Source organism: Dipteris shenzhenensis, chromosome 17, assembly GCF_047967505.1.
Source record: "Dipteris shenzhenensis isolate YYH24624 ecotype China chromosome 17, Dip_SZ_1.0, whole genome shotgun sequence".
In the NCBI taxonomy this organism is placed as follows: domain Eukaryota; kingdom Viridiplantae; phylum Streptophyta; class Polypodiopsida; order Gleicheniales; family Dipteridaceae; genus Dipteris; species Dipteris shenzhenensis.
Genome location: NC_141612.1, coordinates 30,638,197 through 30,663,689, shown reverse-complemented (window position 1 = coordinate 30,663,689; position 25,493 = coordinate 30,638,197). Strand labels below are relative to the sequence as shown.

Below are 25,493 nucleotides of genomic sequence, written 5' to 3'. Positions count from 1 at the left end.
GGACAATGTTGGAAATGCCATTTCCTCACAGTGTTTATCTTTTTATATGCTTAATGGTGGCCCTCAGATGGAGTGATCAAAATTGGACGGTCTTGGAAGTCAACAACCTATTGGCTTGTGTATATACCATGCACCAAAGTTTTTGTTTGAATGTTGTCACCCAAACTTGGCTAGCTCTCCAAACCCTCTGTCAAATGTTGCGTTCATTTGCAGGTTTGATATGTGGTCCATCCAGAGTGGGTTGGGATGCACTTTGTTTTGTCCATAAAGTGGCTTGTGAAGTAATCATGCATTGCACACATTGTTGTAGTTGGATGAACCAACTTGCTTATGTAGTTGTGAGTGTATTGCAACTTGCGCTTGATCATTACTATCACTGTTGCATCCTCACATAAGAAACATGGTAAGGTACACTGCGCTTTGTCAGTGTTTGCGAGCACATTCATGACACTTCCATGTAAATCATATTGGCCTTCACATGGCAGTTCTCAAATCTGTGCAAAGGGTATTCTTATTGCTACTAGCCATTCTTCCAATCTATTTATAGTTGATGTGTATGTTGCTTTTGCCAACAACAGGACCATGTTCTCAACGCAAAATTTTGTTATTTTTCGTCTCCTCATTTGGCGTAAGCAATTCAAGCAAATGTAGTGCACAATCAATGTTGTGCCTATGAGTGTCAAATCATGTTTCTCTAGTAACAATTTACCAGCGCCAAAGGTAACCTATTCAATTTAAAGTAGAATGTCAATGTGATACCAATGTTGGAGTGTCTTCTAGCACATTTTTATAGGAGGCCTGAGGAGACCTTACGACCCTGTTGCATTATGTCACGTGGTTTGTTGGTCGCATTTAAATGATTGTGCTTCCATCTGAGCAATTCCTACATCGGGAGTTGTACGTGGATTACCCTCATTTAACGTGTTCGACATGTCGCGGAATGCTTTTTCCCTGATCCTATAAATCTTGTTGCAAATGCTTGGGATGGAATATCATCCATGACCATGCTACTCGTTGTAAAACAAAGCCAACTTGTTAGTAGGTAGCTTTAGGGAATGAACTGCATATCAGTTCATTTAACTGTATTTCATCCTCCTTAGCCCAATTGGTGTTAACCCTTTTTGTTGGAAGTGGATGTAATGGAGCGATCATGGTCAACAAAGACCAATCATTCAGGAGTATTGCATGGTTTCCATGCTCATGGTGTGCACAAACTTCAGTTGTTCGTACAATGCTAACACCATTATGGAATACCAAAGTTAATGTTGTACCAAATTTCTCGGAGAGGCATGCCAAGAAATCGTGGACCAAATCCCTTGAGCTTGCAGAGTTTAGAAGTAGTGCAATCTCCTCCTTCGTCAGCTTGTCAGCTGGACAGGGTACCATAAAGTGTCCAGAGCATGTGCCAATGCGTTCTTGTTCCGAAAGACATGCCTGAAATGCTTTGGTGTAGCATGTTGAGTAATAAGTCATACGTATAGAACCTCTCGATGCAGTTCAACACATTTGAGGTAAGTGGGTTGTTCTCCATGAATTTGTCATCCCACTTGAGCCTTTGCATAGTGAGGTCAACTTGTGTGCCCATTTACATTCTTTGAATGTATAGTTGTGAAGGGGATGATTTGGAAAATTACTGCGCACCTTAGGCTTAGTTTAGTCGTTGAAGGGTCTCCTTCACCCAGTATTGTACATGTACAGTCAGCAGAGCAATTAGGTGGTTTCCATATGGCAGCACACGCTCATTCAACAATGCTATGAGAACTCATGCTATGGACATGTATGCAAGCATCGGTTGAGCCATGCCTTAATTAGAATACTATTGCCCATTTCCTATTTTAAATATTTTCCACACACATGAAGTTTGTGTCCACTCGAAGGTAACTTAATACAGAATGTGAGATTCTTTATTGCAATCCAAGGGTATGTAAAATCTTGCATAACTTCAGTGAGGGCAGTAAGCTCCTTTTTTGCAAACAAACAGTATGTACAACCTCGCATTACTTAAGTGAGAAAACCATAGAAGCAATGACCTCAAGAATGTACGTGATAACCCAAGCTAAATTAGGTGGCTTGGCTAAGAATCTAGATTGAACACAGTGATGAAACTAGAGCTATTGATGGTAAAATGTCCAGAGGGCAATCCATTAACAAGTTTTGTGTAGCCACAACACTGCAGGTGTAGTACTCCATGAAGGGGTAGTGTAAGTGTAGCACCTCATCTGCGTAAGCTCCACAACGTTCCATGTCAACATACGAAGCATCACATGGCCTTTCAATGAGAAGATGCAGATAATGTTCTATGGGGAGGTGGACATGTAGTAGAAGGGTGGGCAAGGTCATGGTGACTAACATGGGAGCCATCGCACTAAAACTAGACCAGAGGACCATTCAAGTTAGTGAAATGTAGGATGCCATGTAGCTAGACACAAACAAAAACTAGTTATGCTTGGATCCTATTCCTACATGTTTTTAGCCACACTCAAAATCAAGGTCCACTGTAGTAGCACCTTCTAGTCATAACTAAGATTAGAGACTTGACGTGTAAATGCATAGTAAAGTCAAAGATGGCCAACGTATGCCGAGCATGCATAAAAGAAATGTTTTCACCACATACATCACCATGCCATCATCAATGAATTCTTGAACTATATGTGAGGGTTTGCCTTCACTCCGCCCTGAATGATAACTACAAACAAGGAAAAGAGGGCATCAACCTAAGTGAAGCTTCTCCCAAAGAGTAGATACAAAAAGGGATGAAGTCTTACTATTGCATGGTCTTCAGGTTGGCCCATCTGTTGTGATGATTTGGTCAGAAAACGGGTCATCAAGGTCTACCTTCACGACCATGAATGCATCATTTCCATAACAAAAGTGAAGGACACTCTTTCCATTTGCATAAGGTGAATATAGTGGTTTACACATTATAAAAATGCTTCACATTGACTCAAACATTTTTGATTTGGCAAAATATGGAGTCCTTCCCAATTCCATAGATTTCCCTGCCTTTGTACAACTAAGGAGTCATTTATCAATCAATGTAGTAATTTGATCACTTTACTACTACACACAAGAGGTATAATCTAGGAAAAATAATGAAAAAAGTATGCACAATCTTAGATATGAAGTCTTTTATCCATGGTGTATCAGCCTTAGGCATGTTTAGAACGATTAAACATAAGCTGAAATGGGGGGCTAAACAGCCCATTGAGAGACCTATGGTAATACACATTGATGGCCTTCTCCGGAACAAAGAAAAGGGTACCATGAAAAGGTTTTCCTTTGAGAACACTAGTGGTTGCATATACTCACACGGACACAAAACATGTTCCACCTTCACTAGGGCTTTTCTTAGCAATCATGGAGCCCTCTATTTTGTAAAACCCATCAACCTCAAGGATGTATTTCAATTGGAACACATACGCATGTGGGACATGTTAAGTGATTGTCTAGTAGTAATCACGATCGGTCAAGTCGACCTGCATGTATGTAACATAAGAAGCATCTCTTACCTTGAATGTCTTATACTTAGCGAGGACTTTGCACTCGAATACAAAATGGTAACATTCAAACAAGTCATTGGAGTCGTGCGGTTTTGAGTTTGTTGGAATCGTGTGGTTTTAAGTTTGTTGGCACCAATGCTATACAATCTAGAATATTGGTGGGGGCAGAATGTTGTGTCCCTTTCACATTATTTCCCATGACATCTTCTTCCTTCGTGCTCACAATAGCAATTGTTGCTGAAATCAAGTGCACATGCTTTAACTGTGAATGACACTATGAAATCAAGTGTGCATAGTTTAACATTTTTTAATAAAACTATGAAGATCAAGTTTGAATGAAACTTTGAAGCTTAGGGTGTGGTTATCATAAATTAGGGTCAATTTTCCTGGTCATTGTATTTAGAATCAAATTTCCTTGTCATTGTATATGCACGCTTACATTACAGAGCCCTTGTTTTGTTTGATAGCAATTATATCTCCTGGCTAGGTAGGTCGTTGCTTCAATGTTGTTTTTTGCTTGCACTCTGCATGCTTACCTACAACAAATGAAACCGACTGTGACAACGACAACTCGAAGAGAGGAGGACTTTTTGGTGTTAGATCTTGGGAAGTGATGGGATGTATTCTTCTCCTAAGCTTATTCAAAGCAATGTTAGCCGGTAGTGAGAGTGTTGCTTTTATTTCCTTTCATAGGGGTTCATTATAAAGCTGTTTACATCAAGTGCTCAAATTTCCAGCATGGATAGAATAGAATAAATAGGCATGCTATTAAGCATCACAATAGAATCATGATACTTCATAGGCATATCACAAGAGATTCCTGTAGCTATGACCTCCAATGCAACATGGTCTTGTGCATGAGGATGCATACATTCTATTTGTGTAAGGAACAAATGATCTAGGTCTTAACATGCTCCAATTTGACTAGCAACATGGACGAGATTCATCTCGATGGGAACAATCGATTCCCCAACGAGCTCGGTAGAAGATGACACAGTCCTATGAAAACTACTCAAACCGGTAGGAGACCCTCAAGATCTGGAAGCCTGAGTCATGGTAATGAAAGATGACAAGCAAGGGGAAACCCAAATGGGGTTGCCATTGCTAGAGCTATGGACTATGAAATTACTTGTCTTATAGGAATTTTAACATTGGGATCTTAATTTTGCAGAGTTTTTTACAGTGGTGGAGGAGAATGCAACAAATCTAGATATAGAGAGGCGATGCAAACAAAGATGAACGTAAGGAACCGGTAGGATAATGAGGGGGAGTGGTGAAATGTGAGGAAGATTACAAACAAGAAGGTCTTTGAAGCAAAATAGCCACCGTCGCCTTAATTTATGGACATGTTGACTCGAGGTCTCGACCCCTATTATCTCCAAGCAGTCGCATACATATGTTTATTTGACACCTTATGCTACCTTTTCTGTCTTGCTCACCTAGGATCTTCCATACTAGATACCGAGCAAACAGCACCCACCCCCTTTTAAGGACTAGTGGAATCATATGTAGAGCGCAACAATTCACAAGCACTACCAAAGCACATGACCTCGCACAATGGAATGAAGCTCCAGGCACTCTTACCCTCTGCGTACGCTTGAGCAGCTATGACCTCAAACCCTTTCTTAAGGGATTTCTCGCAATGCTTTATAATACCCGAGTTCTTTTGCAAAGTGCCATCCTTGTGGGGTCCCTTCCGCTAAGTGTCGACAGGAACCACGATGGTGGAATGTGGGAGTGAGGAGCTGATAAAGTAGGTGGCAGAGAACAAAAATGCAACACCTACATCATGTTTGGAGCCTTACTAATACACGACGTTTGTACAAACTCGACAAAGTGGAGGGAAAGCAAATTAACAAGAAATCAGTTGGTTCCATAGTCGGCCCATCGAAACGAGGTCTCTTCTAATTTGCTCTACCTGCAAAGGAAAGCCCGGCTAAACTACAAAATTCTGTCTTCTTATATATTCAAATTGTTGTGCTACTATGATGTCAACCCTAAGGTACTGCATTGTGTGCTTACAAGGAATCTAATGAAATTACATGGTGAGGTGAGGTGAGAGAGAGGTGTGTGTGTGTGTGTGTGTATGATTTAAACATACAATCCTCACTTTATAGGCAAGAGGTAGCCTTATCTTCCAACTCAAACACATCACTAATGATGTTAATGATGATGTCATACACAAATCAATTCATGACCTTATCTAATGTGAAAGGTTACTTGACCATTCAAGCTCACACAAGACCCAAACCACAACTCTTTTCATATTGACACACTAACTAGAACCCTTTTCTTACTACGTAGCCATCAAAAGACATTCCATCATGTAAAAAATACACTCCATCATCAAGGAGAATGACAATAAAATGAACTAAAAAGGAAGGAATGTATACCCAAGCCTAGTTGCAATCATCATTGATAATGAGAGGCAAAAAACATCGATAGGCCCACCACAAATACAACATCAAGGCCAAGTATGGAGAGCAATACCACAAGAACCTAATTTCACAAAGGTAGAAATGAAAGAGCTTGCTTAGAAGGACAAGGGTAAAGCTCCACTATAAAAGGATTACACGAATGCAACATTTATCTCTTAAGTAGAGAGACAAGGGTAAGGCCCACTCTACATGAATCCAACATCTACCTTCTATCAAGTAGAGAGACAAGAACATGTCTTAAAAAAAGGGACATTACCACAAGGACTTTAAACTCAATCATTAGATTAGGATGTGGATGACAACATTGGTTCATCTTTAGGGAAATTGGTAGACACACATGAGCCTACCAAAGGCAAATTAAAAGCCACTTGAGATTAAGGCATAACATTAATGTTGGCACCACAACCTCATTATATTGGGAAGAAATTTTTATGCAAATAGGAGTGAGGGAGTTGGTGTCATGGGAGACACCCCCATCTATCCACTCATCGAAGGGCTCTACACTCATCAATGTGGAAAGGGAGAGGATGCACCAATGATGGGGCTTTTAGTCCTTCATGCCAACAAGGAGCCGAGGGGATGGTCTTGATGAATTCTAAAGGTCAAGAAGTATGGGCAAAAGGATAAGAGATTCCCAGTATCACACTAACAATGCAGTTGAGTATAATGCTTTGATTCTTAGTTTGGAGGGTTGTCATCAAAGTCATGTTAAAGAATTGGAAGAAAGAGCAGATTCTCAGCTTATTTTAAAGCAAATGCAAGGGTATTACAAGACAAGAAGTCCCCATTTGAAGGAGCGGTCTTGTACTACAATGGCTTGAGTAGCTAACTCATCTGCCCTTCGATTTTATTTTCTATTTATATGAACAAACTTGCAAAAATCAAATTGACTACATAGTGCCATAGCTAGGTGGTACTGGATGGATATCCTGGTCCTGATTGTTTGGGAAGGAAGCATCCTCCTCCAATTGATGCGGCTATTTTGAGAAGACCACATCGAGACTTACTATTACCTTCTTAGTAACAGGGTTATAGAGATGGTAACCCTTTGCCTCTTCACTGTAGCCCAAGAAAATACACTTCTAGCTCTTCAGTTCCCATTTGGTCTTATTCGCATTAGGGACATGCACAAAAAAGTCACATCCAAAAAATCTAAAATGTGCAGCTGAAGGTTTCTTACCAGAAAAGGCCTGCAGTGGAGTCATCCCATTCATAGCCTTCGTGTAGCTACGATTCAAAATGTAAACTACCATGTTACATGCTTCAGCCCAAAAAGTCTTTGGCAAATCTATCCCTTTCATCATACTCCTGCCCATTTCGTAGATGACGCGCATCTTGCATTCTGCTACTCCATTTTGCTGTGATGTATGTGGCGGGGGTTTCTGCCTCTTGATCTCGTGACTTTTGCAGTAACTTTTGAATTCACTTGATGTGAACTCTCCACCTCTGTCTGATCTCAACTTCTTCACCTTCCTCCCCGTTTCTTTCTCGACCATTACATGCCATTCTTTGAACTTACTAAAAGCCTCATCTTTAGTCTTTAGGAAGTATATCCATATCCTTCTACTGTAGTCGTTGATCAGCGTCATGAAGTAGTAGGAACAACCCAAAGCTTCTGTCTCTATCTTTTCGTAGAGGTCCGTGTGAACAAGCTCTAGAGGAGCCTTTGCCCTGCTAGCCTCTTTAGGAAAGGGCTGTCGATGCTGCTTGCCCATCATGCAAGCTTCACATACATCAGGCAGATTTGTAATTTTTGGTAGGTCAGCAATCATTCCACTTTTATGCATCTTTTTCCTTTAAAGAACTAAGGTTTAGATGACCAAACCTCTCATGCCACAACTTAGTGTTCTTCACATCGGCTCGAGCATTGAAAGCTAAGAGTTTGTAGATGTTGTTGCACTGTGTACCTTTGCCAACGACCTTCCCTTGAAGATCCAAGATCGGTGCACCATTCTTATCGAATTCAACTTTGAGGTCTCGATCCATGATTGCAAAACGGACAACAAGTTCCTCTTGATATCTGGCACATAAAGAACATCGGACAACTATTTTACAACTCCATATGACTTGAGAGCAATCGTACCTTTTCTTTTTGCTGGACATTTTGCATCATTGCTGACTGCTATCAGGATGTCATTCCCTACCAACTGTAGAGAGGTATACCAATCCTTCTAACTGGTCATGTGGTGTGATGCACCACTATCAATAATCCAAGGTTCATCTGCAGGTACATGAACTGCCTCTGTGCAAATCTCCTCAATTGCTATGAATAGCTCTACTAGTACTGCCTGCGCATTGTTGCTGGACTCTTTCTTTACTTCGTTCTTCTCATCTGCAATCTTCTTTCAGCACTCATTCTGCTTGTGCCCTACCTTGTTGCAATAGAAGCACTTGATCTTCTTCTTTCTCTTTTTAGCATTAGACGAAGATGGGTAACCAGAGTCCTTACCCTTACCTTTCTTTGATCCAGTGTAGAAAGCCGAATCTTCTCTAGTCCTCGTCTTTTGATGCATCTCCTCCTCCAGAAGCATCACGCTGAAATCCTCAAAGTTGGGCAGATTTTTGTTCTGCGTATTCGGCGATGTAACAAGACCGTCGTACTTTGGTGGGAGAATTCGTATGCACCTTCATGCTAGATTCTCGTTGGTGATGGTGATGTCAATCACAATCATCTGATCACGTAGATTCTTCACCTTGGTGATGAACTCCGACCACACGATAGAACCGGTGCGCAAAATAGAGCAACTGACCACATGATAGAACGTTCGGCCCAGAGCCATCTGGGATCATCTAGGGCTCAAACGGGCCCCACAACTCGAGAGTGGGCTACCCCAAAAAATGCTCCGTCTACCCTCAGTGCGGTCAGTCATGGGATGCCTTCTCGCACTTGCATGTAACCTAGTTAGCGGTGTGCCAACTCTATTTGAAGCCGTCCAGCCATCAGGCCACACATGGCCCCCATTTGGTGTCCAAACTAGGAGCTACTAGATAACCGAGCTACTCAAATGCCTTCTCCTCATATGGGGGCTTACAAGTAGAGTTAGCTGGTTCCCGCGTAGTTACATGAAAGTGGAGCATTGATATCTAATAGAGGAAACATGCCTTCTTCCACATATTGCTGAACATCTTGCAGTTCTGGCCATCTAGTGTCTACCAAAGAAACCTCCCCCACTAGTGGAAATAGCACTTATGTTAACAATATTAAAGTATTGTATCACCCATGCATGTCAATCACCATGGTTTGTATCTAGATAGTGGGATAGGCATGCCACTATGGAGATAGTCATCGACCTCTACCCTATGACACATTGTGACCCCTAGATTTTCACACACTGTGACCTTGGTATTGTTGAGAAGTAGGGTCCCATTCTGCAAACATGCAACATGATTGGAAAGTTGTCAGCCACACCACACACGGTCTTGAAGATGCCACTTTGGCCACTTACTTCCTCTGTTTCTACAGATTTTGTGGATGACATGAGAGAGATCATCATGGATGATAGAGGATCTTTTGTCATGTCAAGGATGTGATAGATAATGTCCATTGTCTTTTGACAAGGACTTATTTAAATATTGGAGATACCAAGCTATTGATAAGAAGGATTATGTCATAAATGAGCTCCATAGAGAGTATCAAACCTATAGTTTGATACAAAGTGGATGCTACATTGCATGTGCAAAGTGATGGTTCACCACATCTTGGCGATTCAAGATGTGGTGAGCCAAAGGAAACCATGCCTCCTCATCTATGTCACTAGGATTGGCACTTTACAAAAAAAGAGAATGAGAACGACCCTAAGAAGTGGAGCTAGCAACAACAAAAGGTGGCACCAACCTAGCAAAAAGTTGGATCTTCTCACCTTGGGAGTTGCAGAAAGGGCTGCTTCATAGCATATTTTGTAAGTTTTTTTTTTGCTTTCTAGTATCTTGTCAATTATTGCATATTCTTGTTTTCTTTCTAGTATATTGTCAATTAATGCATTTTATAATGTATGTTCTTTTCCATACCTATTCTTTCCCCAACACTATATTAGTAATTTGTAGAAAATCCTAATATTTTGGCAAAATAAATTGGGAGAAGAGAACATTACAATCTTTGATTTTAGGATCCCTTCTCATCTTTTTGGCCCATCTTCTTCTTGGCACAAGCATATCAATTTCATTAATTTTGGTAATCTCTTGTTTCATTAATAATGAATCTTTGGTTTTATTGTTCTAGAGAATATGTCCAATTTTAAATTAATTTGAGAATGATGCAAATTCATTAATTTTATCTTATTGAAAAAATATGCGTGAAGGGTATCATATAAAGGGGGTATTCATAGATTGAATAGAAAAAGGGTATCTTTTATTTGTGATAAATTTATAGATAAGGGGTTTTACAAAGAGGGCTTGAATGCACGTGATATATAGGGTTTATACATAGTGACCCCCCCGAGATGTGATTCTACATGAAAAATCCTTGAGCTTGTGTACTCGTTGAAGGTTTCCTTAAGATGTGCTACAATGAATGAGTGACTTGTCCTCTACTACTCTTAAAGATGACTAAACTATTCATCAATGTCTTCATGGTTTGCACAACCATTTATACACCCATCTCTATCATTAAGGAAACCCACCTTGCCACTAGTAAAGATAGGTATGCAAAAACATATCTATTTTTGTTCACCAAGCCACAATAGTCTAATCGCAACATGAAGCATGGTGGAGACTTTAAACTTAAAGAAGATGTATTAGGTGTACTTGCAAGCATTGGCTGCATTAATAGATGAACATCTAGGGCTGTCCTTGAGATTATTTGAAATTCCAACTTGGAGGGGCTTCAGAGTGTCAATAATATATGGAGCGACAAAGGGTAGGGAGTAGTTGTTCTTGAGATTGAGATTCGAGAATCTCTTGAGCCTGAGATTGAGATTTGGTTTCTTCTGAAAGGCTCTTTAAGGTGAGTAATGAAACAATGATTGAAACACCAAGCTATGGATAGGTTGCCATTGTTTCAGCAAGAAATGTGTCCTTTTTATTGGAGGCAATCAAAGGGTTGGATATTGATTCTAGTACCAGGTGGGTGCATATGGATATGAATCCTCAAAAGGTGCTATGTTTCAAGATGCCCTTGGCAATTTGATTATTGTTGGCATGGTTTGCAAAATCCCAAATGATGAAATGATAAATCAATTAAAGGAAAATACTATAAATCCATTTCTTATTTCAACTTATTCACCAAGGAGTCTGAAGAGATTGAAGAGGAAGGAGGACACAAAGACTTACGAAATTCAAAGTTTGTGTTATCTTTTTACTCAATACTTCAACCAGTTGGATCAATGTGTTGTGGATGCATTCACAAATGTAGTGGTCATCAAGGAACCTTTAAATTTGAAAAGAAGTACACTTGGATTTGTGAGTAAGAATGAAGAAAAGAATGAGGTAAATGGCAAGTGCCCAAAGCTAGTCTGCGACTCCAAAGAGCTTAGAGTATGGGTTAACTTGGAAGAAGATAATGTAGACAACCAAGGAGAGTCACACCTTGTGGATGTGCATACTTTAAAAGAGTAGCAAGTGACAACCTCATCTAGTGTACAAGATGCAAAAGCCCTTATAGACCTTGAAAATTTTGCCATGCAAAAGCTTGCATCCCAAAGAGCAAGTCAGAAGCTATAAATTTGGATTCACAATGCATGATAATTTTTAATCACATGTAACCTTCTCAATTTCCCATCATATGAACATGTTTGGATTCACAATTTGAAAATTGGTAATTCACATGCAACCATCTTAATATCCCAAAAGAAAGAATGATATGATATTAAGCCAAATTAAAACTCAATGTATATATCTGAATATATGAATTCCTCAATTCATTCCTGTCCAAATGAAACCAAATGACTTCAATCTTTGGGAATTGGGAAAAAGTGGGAATTGGAAGGATTTCAAGTCCAAGGATTTTTAGTCCCCTCGAAAGGATCTATGAATTCGGCCCATTTCTATTATAGCTAAGAAAACGGTCGAGCGCATTCCCAAAGATTACTAATATGGTGTTGCCTTCTATTTAGTTTTATGGCCTTATATAAACATTCATGCAACCTTGAGGAGGATTTTGTACTAATGCATTGGAGGACTGTATACATTTTCATACTCTTTTGAGGGAATTTTTGTACTCATGGCATGGAGCATTAAATGTTCATGCCCCTTCTAGGGGAATTTTGTAATAGATTTTGCAATATACATTCATGCCTCGAGGGTTCTTGTTACATAGATTTGATCTAATTTTTGTTACACAGATCTAATTTGATTTCTTGTCACAGAGATTTGATCTAATTTATGATATATTTAGGTGGGGTAGAATGGGGTAGCAAATCCCCATTCTCCCTCACCAAAGTTTTTTTACATTCCATAGTGACAATAGTATTTGATGGGCATAAATTGTTTGTTATTTTGCATTGGTGCCCGATGAGTGTATGGATGCTAATTTTTTGTGCATTTTATAGTAATTCCCAATGCCTATACCGACAGTATCCTTCCCATAGATATATGCAAAGATATTGATGCTTCTATACTTAGGAATTTTTTTGTTTATTTGACACAGGGTGATTTTTGACAATAATACCAACTAAATGAGTAATTTCCTCTCCTTGGTAGAATTTGCTCTAATAGATCCAAATGTATCCATGCATGGGCCATCCACTATGGGAGAAGTGGACTAAAAAAAAACCTCTTGTTAGTGTAAATTAAAAATGCTCCTAATCATCACATTAGAGCATGAAAAGATAAAGAATGGTTAGATATTAATATCGGCAATGTCAATATCGTGTCAATATCGTCTGCAACATTCCAAACATGAGTAAACAATTATTTCTATCTTGCTTTACCTAACACAGTTTTATATCCTTTTCATATTTCACTTTTTCTAGAGATATGGATTTATAAAATTTTGGTATAAACAAGATCGAACATAGTTTCAAAATGACAACATAAAATAAGAAGTACTCCAAACATTTTAAGAGTAAGAGATTATAGTTGAAACAGCAAATACAGACAAAGAGAAATTGTTATTTGCAATATAGAAAATTTTCGATCATTTTGATCGAGAATGTTTTGGATCATTTTAAAACGAAATACTCACTTAAATATGTTTACATTTGGATTAATTTGATGTCGACTTCTTAATATATATGCGTGCTTAAGCCAATTAAGGATGTTACTCACTATCATTTCAACAATATCTATAGTAAGCCATCATATCAAATTAATCTAAACTTATTGATCTCAATCAAGAATGATGTGGATGTAATACGAAGTCATTCTTAAACCATTATAGAATAACATGATGATATACAAAAATGGACACCTTCATGTGCATTGTAAAACCTTAAAAGGAATGCCTACTTCTTCTAAAGATGAATTACACACACACACACACACACACACACACACACACACACACACACAGGTGGGTGGTGGGTGTGGGGGGGGGGGGGGGGGTAAAGGTAAAAGGGAGATAGAGGATAGGAAGAGATTTATTGCAAATAGATAAGTTTCAATAAGCAACAGGGTTTGAAGTACTTTTGTAACAAAATTCCATCACACTCCATTCATACTCTAAAATTCAAGTGTAACTAGAGTTTATGAAGTAGACAACCAAATATTAGCATACAATTTAAGAGTCAATTTTCAAGATCCTTGCTTATCCTTGAGAACAATTGATGTGACATTTCTTTATTATTGATATGCCCTTCATTTTCCCTTGCATCTTTATGTTACTCCAAAGGGAAGAAAGCATTACTATCTCCTCTTAAAAAAACATTCAAGTAAAGCATCCCTATTTCTCTCGAGAGGAGAAGCCCCCCTAAGTTTCCCCACTCACAATAACTCAAAACGTAGAGATTTAGAAAATGGACTATTTCCATGTAATATCCCTATTCAACTAATTCCTCTCATTTTTATAATGAGTTGGTGGTCAAGCGAACCTTATCCTGGCAAATTCTTTTAGTTTCTCCGGGTCAGGGAGACATGGGCCAAGTGAGGACTCCTTGAAGGCTTTCAACCAGGCATGGAGGCGAGGAAACTTCTCCTCAAAAGGAATTGTGAAGTTCCCCATAGCTTCAACTGCTGGATACCAACACGCAAGAGGACCCAATGTGATATCCACGTACCCTACCGTGGCTCCTCCAAAGAAAGGAGCCTCCTTTGGGACTGTTTTGAATGCTTCCTCCAGAGTGGTTAAGCTCTCCATAGCCACTTCTATAGCCGCCTTTTGTTCCTCGCCTTTTGTTCTCATAATTCCTAGCACGCCTTCGAAAAACACCTGCAAACAGTAGAGGACAGCTTCATGAAACAGTCTTCCAATGCAAAAGCAGGAGCTAAGCCACCCAAGAGTCTTTCAAAGCATCCCTTGTAAGACAAAACGGAAGAGAGTGAATCGTACCTTCTTTTCCACATAATCTGCCCAGAAGCGAGCTACAGCTTTGTCATAAGCGTCTTTGGGCAGCAGATCCTTGCCGTCAGGAGAAGGCCAAGCTTCGTCAACGTATTGGACGATGATAGAGGACTCAGGCACAGGCGTGCCATTGTGTATGAGGACGGGAATTTTCTTATGGACGGGGTTAGACTCGAGGAGGAGCTTACTTTTGTTAGAGAGGTCCTGGGGGAGGATCTCGTAGGAGATATGTTTGAAGGCGAGGGCGAGCTGGGCTCGGATGCCGTAGGTGCTAGGCCAGACAGTGAGAAGTTGGACGGATTGTGCAGCCATGGTAGAGGTGAAGGTCGTAGTCCTTACGAAATGCTGAGCTTTATTGGGTAGCGCTAGATGGACGTTTCCACACGCCTTTAGTGATAGGTGGAAGTTTACAAATCACCTTTCCTGGGCAATTGTCATGTATGACATCTTTCCCAATTGTCATGTATGACATCTTTCCAAGTAGTGTAGCTTGGGCTCCTTATGATAGAGTAATAAGTTTGGACGAATTGAGTCATCCTCGCTGCTTGGCAAGCCACTCTTTCATCCGACCTTAGTGATCTGCTATGGAAGGTTGTAGATGAATTGTGATAAGGGTTTTCACAACTTATATGAATGCATGAGTATATTTGTTGGAACCTTGATTCCGCGCACCACCGTTGAAATTCACCTTTCATTCATTTCATTTTGAATGGATTAAAAAATGTAGCTCATTTAAAAATAGGTTGACTCCATTTGTGTGGTTTTTAAGAAAATGTTTGCTTCAAACTAGAAATACATAGATTGGACCCTTTTGGTACATCTGTTGATTTGAAAATTTCACGGACCTTGAAATTGTTTTTACCATAAACTACGCTTTCTTTGCAATCTCATCAATATATATAGCTATAGCAAATTGCCAAATAATTTTAAGTGGTGAGTCCTCAATGCCCTTTGTGTAAAGTTATTAACAAGGAATCTCACTTTGGGATTGCCTAGAGGTTCGAAAAGTGTGGCGAAAAGTCTTTTGGACGTAAGCCATCTAAGGAGGCAAGGGATGTCTAAATGAGTCCTTTTTGGAGCTATGGCGGTTGGTTTGTGCTTTGGTCATATATACCGCAACAGATTGAATTCAGGAAGACACATGGTATCGCCTCTCTCTTTGTTGAGGTAGAAACCGTTTGCATAACCTTGAGGTTATTTGCTACTATAAAGGGCCTCTTAATACGACATGCTCATACATGTATTGTCAATACTAACTATTATGAGTAGTTATTTTCTAGTGGATAGCCTACCTAAGTTAGGAGGCTGATATTCTCCTTTTTGTATCCTCCTTTATCTCTACGTAATACAATTTTGATTTTCGTAGCAAAAAAAAACAAGCACACTTTGAAAATCACCCCCCCATCTACAAATTTAACATAACTAACAAATGACTTGCATCCCCTACATCCATTGATAGTATTACATACTACACTTCCCTTCCATATCATAATGAGACAATTTATTCTTTTTTTTCCCCTTTCACACACAAACACACCCACTCACACACCCACGACCAACTAGGAGGGGCCAACTGCTCATGGCCTATAGTGGCCCATAAAGCAGAGGAGCTTCTTGAGGGGATCGATTGTCGGCAGCTCGCTCAAGCAGGTGAATGCTCGAACCACCTAAGCTGTTGCTACATGTGTAAGAAGGCCTATGTTGTTGCATTTGAAACATTTGCATACCTCCAACTATTAGAACCTTTTGGAAATATTCAACGCAAGTTCTAAAGCCACTATTTCAATGGACCCAGTAAGAACATATAGGTATCAACAAATTGAAAATAGTGCAATTGGGGTAGGCATTATTGAAATCCCAAAATCCACCATCATGATTATCACTCACGAGTCTTTGTTTGCTTGGGTGTTGCCATTTTTGGTGAGGTTCAGGGACTTCTCTATATATGGGTATCTTGCATGACCCAAAACTTATGCATTGCTCAATGGAATTTGGTAAACTTTGTCTTCAAGTTGTAGTACACATTCCAAACTTGAACATGAGAGCAAAAAATTATGGAATAAGGATTTGAAACCAAACTGTTAAAGCATTACAAGTGCTATGTTGCATGTGAAGCATGCATCCTAAAGACTATAGGATATAGCAATTTATTCAAAAACATCAAAATTTTGTTCTATACATACATGCAACCAAGTAATCATTCTAAACTACACTACGTGAACTTCTCCTCAACCCAAGGACACACCTAAATGAGATCATTATGCATGGGTTAATGGGCCTCCAATGTTGTGCTAAAGTGATGCATACCCATTTGAGGGCACGCTCCATAACTTTTTTTTGATTTGTTGAAAACCAAAATGGATTAATTTGGAATCCAAACTATTGGGACTAGTGCATGGTGGTCTTAAAACATTGATAGTTATTGGTATTGGTATCTAGAATCACCCTAAAATGGAAGGAGTTGAAATAGTACAATTTGTGCATGTGAAAGGATATTTAAATAAATCCAACACTATTTACAATTTTGAATTGTTTCTTTTTCCAAGCACTTGCTTTCTATATGGCTCATAAGCATGCCAAAGGTCATTGCATTTAATAATACACAGCTACAAACCCAATAGCGTGACCTTTGGCGTATTTGTGTTTTCAAGCATTTTAGGCCACAATGCACTTGTTTGGTATATCCAATTCTGTTGACGTGTATCGCTAGAGGAGGATAAATTGGCGGCTGAAATTTTGCTACTCCCACCAATTTCAAATTTTTACCTCTCGGACATCAAATCTTAGAATATTAAGTACCTGCAACCTATCTCACCTTGCAAATGCCCTGCAACCCGCATGCACCTCGACGTGACCTTGCGCAGACTTTGGTTTGTCGTTGTCTTCTTTCGAGTAAGTTGTCTTCTATTCTCTGCTTACCTCACCAGCTAGACTCTCTTTGATTTGGTTTGCATTATTGTCTTGCATTGATCGTCACCATGGCAACATGCAGCTCGCCATGGCTTACAAGAGAAGCAAACAGAGGCTGTGAGATAGAAAAGCTGAAAAGCTTGGTCAGGGCACAAGGAACATAAGACTCCTTGCAGAGTAGCTGCAGGAAGCAGCTGTTGCAGATGCACACATTCGATCATTGCCATCAGAGTGAAGAAAACGAGCTGTGATGTCATGATTGGTGGTAGCATTCGAGGAAGCAACATCAGGCCATTCAGGTAAATACCATTCTCGAGTCTTGACAACCTTTAGCCTATACTCTAAAGTTCATAGAGTGACAACCCTACCGACACCTTGTATTTTCATGCCAAAACGTCACCACTATTGCAATGACTTCTGCACTTAGGCTATCTCTCCTTTTCTTGCATTCTATTGAAGCCCATAGACTACTCGGATCGGGATGATCAGGCATTGCTTTCTCTCTTCATGCATCTCTCGAGAGTTTCTCCAAATAACAAGGACATCTGTAGAAAGCAGACGGGATACAAGATGTTTGATGAGCACATCATACACATGCTTGATATAATGCAGGTCAGTGGTTGCCTATACCAGCCCAGTGGTTGTTTGTGATTGAGCTTTGGGATAGTTTATTAGGTTGGCATGGACTTAATGTGATTGTCCTAAACCAGCCCGGTGGTTGGAATATCATGCAACTGTGTGGCTGGTTCAGCTCAAACACACCAGAACCAAGTTGGCTTGGATTTAATGTGATTGTCCTAAGCCAGCTTGGTGGTTGGAACATCATGCAATCATGGTTGGGTCAGCTCAAACACCAGCTATGTGATTGTCCTAAACCAACCTTGGTTGGAATATCATGCAACCATGTGGTTGGTTCAGTTCAAACACCATAGCCAAGTTGGCTTGGACTTAATGTGATTGTCCTAAACCAGCTCGGTGGTCCGAATATCATGCAATTGTGATTGGGTCAGCTCAATTTTGAGTATTTTTTGTGCATTTTATACTAATTCCCAATGCCTATACCGATAGTATCCTTCCCATAGATATATGCAAAGATATTGATCCTTCTATACTTAGGAATTTTTTTGTTTATTTGACACACATTTTGTCGGTATTATTGTCAAAAATCGCCCGATACATTGTAATAATTTCCTCTCCTTGTAGAATTCGCTCTAATAGATCCAAATGTATCCATGCATGGGCCATCCACTCCGGGAGAAGTGGACTATAAAAGAGCCTCTTGTTAGTGTAAATTAAAAATGCTCCTGATCATAATATTAGAGCATGAAAAGATAAAGAATGGTTAGATATTAATATGGGCAATGTCAATCTTGTCTGCAACATTCCAAACATGAGTAAACAATTATTTCTATCTTGCTTTACCTAACACAGTTTTATATCTTTTTCATACTTCACTTTTTCTAGAGATATGGATTTATAAAATTTTGGTATAAACAAGATCGAACATAGTTTCAAAATGACAACATAAAATAAGAAGTACTCCAAACATTTTAAGAAGTTTCAAAATGACAACATAAAATAAGAAGTACTCCAAACATTTTAAGAGTAATTTCCTAAGAGATTGTAGTTGAAACAGCAAATACAAGCAAAGAGAAATTGTTATTTACAATAGAGAAAATTTTGGATCATTTTGATCGAGAATGTTTTGGATCATTTTAAAATGAAATACTCACTTAAATATGTTTACATTTGGATTAATTCGATGTTGACTTCTTAATACATATGTGTGCTTAAGCCAATTAAGGATGTTACTCACTATCATTTCAACAATATTTATAGTAAGCCATCGTATCAAATCAATCGAACCTTATTGATCTCAATCAAGAATGATGTGGATGTAATACGAAGTCATTCTTACCCCATTATAGAATAGCATGATGATATACAAAAATGGACACCTTCATGTGCATTGTAAAACCTTGAAAGGAATTCCTACTTCTTCTAAAGATGAATTATACACACACACACACACATACACATACACATACACATACACATACACATACACATACACATACACATACACACACACACAGAGAGAGAGAGAGAGAGAGAGAGAGAGAGAGAGAGAGAGAGTGGTGGGTGGGGGTGCAGGGGGGGGGGGGGGGGGGTAAGGTAAAAGGGAGATAGAGGATAGGAAGAGATTTATTGCAAATAGATAAGTTTCAATAAGCAACAGGGTTTGAAGTACTTTTGTAACAAGATTCCATCACACACTCGATTCATACTCTAAAATTCAAGTGTAACTAGAGTTTATGAAGTAGACAACCATATATTAGCATACAATTTAAGAGTCTCAATTTTCAAGATCCTTGCTTATCCTTGAGAACAATTGATGTGACACTTCTTTATTATTGATATGCCCTTCATTTTCCCTTGCATCTTTATGTTACTCTGAAGGGAAGAAAGCACTACTATCTCCTCTTAAAAAAACAATCAAGTAAAGCATCCCTATTTCTCTCGAGAGGAGAAGCCCCCCTAAGTTTCCCCACTCACAATAACTCAAAACGTAGAGATTTAGAAAATGGACTAATCCCATGTAATATCCCTATTCAACTAATTCCTCTCATTTTTATAATGAGTTGGTGGTCAAGCGAACCTTATCCTGGCAAATTCTTTTAGTTTCTCCGGGTCAGGCAGACATGGGCCAAGTGAGGACTCCTTGAAGGCTTTCAACCAGGCATGGAGGCGAGGAAACTTCTCCTCAAAAGGAATTGTGAAGTTCCCCATAGCTTCAACTGCTGGATACCAACACGCAAGAGGACCCAATGTGATATCCACGTACCCTACCGTGGCTCCTCCAAAGAACGGAGCCTCCTTTGGGACTGTTTTGAATGCTTCCTCCAGAGTGGTTAAGCTCTCCATAGCCACTTCTATAGCCGCCTTTTGTTCCTCGCCTTTTGTTCTCAAAATTCTTATCATGCCTTCGAAAAACACCTGCAAACAGTAGAGGACAGCTTCATGAAACAGTCTTCCAATGCAAAAGCAGGAGCTAAACCACCCAAGAAGTCTTTGAAAGCATGCCTTGTAAGACAAAACGGAAGAGAGTGAATCGTACCTTCTTTTCCACATAATCTGCCCAGAAGCGAGCTACAGCTTTGTCATAAGCGTCTTTAGGCAGCAGATCCTTGCCGTCGGGAGAAGGCCAAGCTTCGTCAACGTATTGGACGATGATAGAGGACTCAGGCACAGGCGTGCCATTGTGTATGAGGACGGGAATTTGCTTATGGACGGGGTTAGACTCGAGGAGGAGCTTACTTTTGTTAGAGAGGTCCTGGGGGAGGATCTCGTAGGAGATATGTTTGAAGGCGAGGGCGAGCTGGGCTCGGATGCCGTACGGGCTAGGCCAGACAGTGAGAAGTTGGACGGATTGTGCAGCCATGGTAGACGTGAAGGTGGTAGTCCTTACGAAATGCTGAGCTTTATTGGGTAGCGCTAGATGGACGTTAGCGCTAGATAGACGTTTCCACACGCCTTTAGTGATAGGTGGAAGTTTACAAATCACCTTTCCTGCCCAATTGTCATGTATGACATCTTTCCCAATTGTCATGTATGACATCTTTCCTAGTAGTGTAGCTTCGGCTCCTTATGATAGAGTAATAAGTTTGAACGAATTGAGTCATCCTCGCTGTTTCATTTGAATGGATTAAAAAATGTAGCTCATTTAAAAATAGGTTGACTCCATTTGTGTGGTTTTTAAGAAAATGTTTGCTTCAAACTAGAAATACATAGATTGGGCCCTTTTGGTACATCTGTTGATTTGAAAATATCAAGGACCTTGAAATTGTTTTTCGCTTTCTTTGCAATCTCATCAATATATATAGCTATTGCAAATTGCCAAATAATTTTAAGTGGTGAGTCCTCAATGCCCTTTGTGTAAAGTTATTAACAAGGAATCTCACTTTGGGATTGCCTAGAGGTTCGAAAAGTGTGGCGGAAAGTCTTTTGGACGCAAGCCATCTTAGGGGGCAAGGGATGTCTAAATGAGTCCTTTTTGGAGCTATGGCAGTTGGTTTGTGCTTTGGTCATATATACTGCAACAGATTGAATTCAGGAAGACACATGGTATCGCCTCTCTCTTTGTTGAGGTAGAAACCGTTTGCATAACCTTGAGGTTATTTTCTACTATAAAGGGCCTCTTAATACGACATGCTCATACATGTATTGTCAATACTAAGTATTATGAGTAGTTTCTAGTGGATAGCCTACCTAAGTTAGGAGGCTGATATTCTCCTTTTTGTATCCTCCTTTATCTCTACGTAATACAATTTTGATTTTCGTAGCAAAAAAAAACAAGCACACTTTGAAAATCACCCCCCCATCTACAAATTTAACATAACTAACAAATGACTTGCATCCCCTACATCCATTGATAGTATTACATACTACACTTCCCTTCCATATCATAATGAGACAATTTATTCTTTTTTTTCCCCTTTCACACACAAACACACCCACTCACACACGCACGACCAACTAGGAGGGGCCAACCGCTCGTGGCCTATAGTGGCCCATACAGCAGAGGAGCTTCTTGAGGGGATCGATTGTCGGCAGTTAGCTCAAGCGGGTGAATGCTCGAACCACCTAAGCTGTTGCTACATGTGTAAGAAGGCCTATGTTGTTGCATTTGAAACATTTGCATACCTCCAACTATTAGAACCTTTTGGAAATATTCAACGCAAGTTCCAAAGCCACTATTTCAATGGACCTAGTAAGAACATATAGGTATCAACAAATTGAAAATAGCGCAATTGGGGTAGGCATTATTGAAATCCCAAAATCCACCATCATGATTATCACTCACGAGTCATTGTTTGCTTGGGTATCTTGCATGACCCAAAACTTATGCATTGCTCAATGGAATTCGGCAAACTTTGTCTTCAAGTTGTAGTACAAATTCCAAACTTGAACATGAGAGTAAAAAATTATGGAATAAGGATTTGAAACCAAACTGTTAAAGCATTACAAGTGCTATGTTGCATGTGAAGCATGCATCCTGAAGACTATGGGATATAGCAATTTATTCAAAAACATCAAAATTTTGTTCTATACATACATGCAACCAAGTAATCATTCTAAACTACACTACGTGAACTTCTCCTCAACCCAAGGACACACCTAAATGAGATTATTATGCATGGGTTAATGGGCCTCTAATGTTGTGCTAAAGTGATGCATACCCATTTGAGGGCACGCTCCATAACTTTTTTTTGATTTGTTGAAAACCAAAATGGATTAATTTGGAATCCAAACTATTGGGACTAGTGCATGGTGGTCTTAAAACATTGATAGTTATTGGTATTGGTATCTAGATTTACCCTAAAATGGAAGGAGTTGAAAAAGTACAATTTGTGCATGTGAAAGGATATTTAAATAAATCCAACACTATTTACAATTTTGAATTGTTTCTTTTTCCATGCACTTGCTTTCTATATGGCTCATAAGCATGCCAAAGGTCATTGCATTTAATAATACACAGCACCAAACCCAATAGCGTGACCTTTGGCGTATTTGTGTTTTCAAGCATTTTAGGCCACAGTGCACTTGTTTGGTATATCCAATTCTGTTGACGTGTATCGCTAGAGGAGGATAAATTGGCAGCTAAAATTTTGCTACTTCCACCAATTTTGAATTTTTACCTCCCGCACATCAAATCTTAGAATATTAAGTACCTGCAACCTATCCTCACCTTGCAAATGCCCTGCAACCCGCATGCACCTCGACGTGACCTTGCGTAGACTTTGGTTTGCCGTTGTCTTCTTTCGAGTAAGTTGTCTTCTATTCTTTGCTTACCTCACCAGCTAGACTCTCTTTGTTTTGGTTTGCATTATTGTCTTGCATTGATCGTCACCATGGCAACATGCAGCTCGCCATGGCTTACAAGAGAAGCAAACAGAGGCTGTGAGATAGAAAAGCTGAAAAGCTTGGTCAGGGCACAAGGAACATAAGACTCCTTGCAGAGTAGCCACAGGAAGCAGCTGTTGCAGATGCACAAATTCGATCATTGCCATCAGAGTGAAGAAAACGAGTTGTGATGTCATGATTGGTGGTAGCATTTGAGGAAGCAACATCAGGCCATTCAGGTAAATACCATTCTTGAGTCTTCACAACCTTTAGCATACACTCTAAAGTTCAAAGAGTGACAACCCTACCGACACCTTGTATTTTCATGCCAAAATGCTCCCAAAACGTCACCACTTTTGCAATGACTTCTGCACTTAGGCTATCTCTCCTTTTCTTGCATTCTGTTGAAGCCCATATACTACTCGGATCGGGATGATCAGGCATTGCTTTCTCTCTTCGTGCATCTCTCGAGAGTTTCTCCAAATAACAAGGACATCTGTAGAAAGCAGACGGGATACAAGATGTTTGATGAGCACATCATACACATGCTTGATATAATGCAGGTCAGTGGTTGCCTAAACCAGCCCAGTGGTTGTTTGTGATTGAGCTTTGGGATAGTTTATTAGGTTGGCATGGACTTAATGTGATTGTCTTAAACCAGCCCGGTGGTTGGAATATCATGCAACCGTGTGGCTGGTTCAGCTCAAACACCAGAACTAAGTTGGCTTGGACTTAATGTGATTGTCCTAAGCCAGCTGGGTGGTTGGAACATCATGCAATCATGGTTGGGTCAGCTCAAACACCAGCTATGTGATTGTCCTAAACCAACCTTGGTTGGAATATCATGCAACCATGTGGCTGGTTCAATTCAAACACCATAGCCAAGTTGGCTTGGACTTGATAAGATTGTCCTAAACCAGCTCGGTGGTTGGAACATCATGCAATTGTGATTGGGTCAGCTCAAACACTAAATACGTCTAAAGGAGGTAGGCACTGGCCATAGGAGGTAGGCACTAGCAACGAAATGCATTTTTATTGGTTTAGAATTACCTGAAACCCCCACAGAATATAACCTTTAGTAAATCCCAAACAACCATCGTGCTTGTTTCAGTAAATCCCAATCAATAAATCCCAAACAAGGAAAAATGTAAATCCCAAACAGTATACTAATCCCAAACAACCACCGAGCTTGTTTTAGTGACAATGACTGTGCATGAGGGACCATCTAATTCATAGGTTCAGATTAGCATTCAGGCGGAATCAGACTATCATAACAATGACTGTGTATGAGGGACCATCTATTTCACAGGCTCAGATTAGCATTGAGCCAGAATGAGACTATAATAATAATGACTTTGCATCTAGTTCACAAGCTTAGATTAGCATTTTGTCAATTTATCAGGCTATAATAACAATAGTTTAGAATGAGAACTAGCATTAAGCTGAGATAGACTGTAAGAACATATCACACGACTAGAATTACCATCTAATCGCATGTCATGAGTGAAGCGGTCATAAGAAAATAGAACCTTTGAATCCAACTAAATGCAACATTTTTAAATTATTAGGTCCAGTTGAGTGAAGCAATCGTATCCAAGGATGTATAAATGGTGAATTATTGCTTTAAAACTGAAGTTATATAGAAAAGCCAAATGTATAGTCAGCCCCTAAAGTTATATACCCAAGTAGTATACAACCAAGTTTTAGTCTTCTACATTTTGAAAAGAGACCACCATCGTATCTAAATACAGAGACAATTTACTTTAAAAAAAAAAAAAGAAGACAATTTATTTCTTAACTCGAGTTCTATCAAAAAGCCGACTCTATTAGAGGGGTGGTCAACCCCTAAAAAAGTCCTGGGTAATATATATACAGATTCCAAGAGATAAAGTTCGAGATCTTTGAAGGACTTTATGTTTACGCAAGGATTCCAAGACGCAGGCTCGACACTTCGCAAACTGTGGGTTCTTATAGTATTGAAGGCCTTCCCACAGTTCCTCATGCAATATGACCATCTTGGGAATGACACTCTTGGGAAATCTATATTCCTCCTACATGCAATGATGTAGATGGCTGCCTACGCTAGGCTAGGCTACCAGCAAAATCGAGCTGGTGGTTTGTGTGCTCTTAGTAGCGATAGGAACCTAGAGTTGCACAACTGACACAAGAAATGAAGGGGGAAAGAGTGGGAGGGTGGCAAGTCTAGCTATATAAAGGCCTTAAGGGTAGAGAAACAATTCACCTCACCCAGGAAAATTTGTCTCTTACACCCTTCCATGCTCCCCCTTCTACCCCTCTAAAGAATCT

The 25,493-nt window shown here is 39.6% G+C and overlaps 2 protein-coding genes across 2 annotated transcripts; both read right to left on the bottom strand.

Annotated features, from left to right (window-relative positions):
- Window positions 1-13,700: 13,700 nt before the first annotated feature.
- On the bottom strand, window positions 13,701-14,725 carry LOC147891979 (putative glutathione S-transferase parC). The gene is made up of 2 exons (XM_087388114.1): window positions 14,361-14,725; window positions 13,701-14,240 (listed from the first exon to the last, which is right to left on the bottom strand). The coding sequence occupies exons 1-2, from the start codon at window positions 14,682-14,684 to the stop codon at window positions 13,893-13,895; spliced, it is 672 nt and encodes a 223-aa protein (XP_087244240.1). The 5' UTR covers window positions 14,685-14,725; the 3' UTR covers window positions 13,701-13,892.
- A 4,933-nt stretch (window positions 14,726-19,658) lies between these two features.
- LOC147891978 (putative glutathione S-transferase parC) lies at window positions 19,659-20,756 on the bottom strand. The gene is made up of 2 exons (XM_087388173.1): window positions 20,401-20,756; window positions 19,659-20,279 (listed from the first exon to the last, which is right to left on the bottom strand). The coding sequence occupies exons 1-2, from the start codon at window positions 20,722-20,724 to the stop codon at window positions 19,932-19,934; spliced, it is 672 nt and encodes a 223-aa protein (XP_087244299.1). The 5' UTR covers window positions 20,725-20,756; the 3' UTR covers window positions 19,659-19,931.
- Window positions 20,757-25,493: the final 4,737 nt, after the last annotated feature.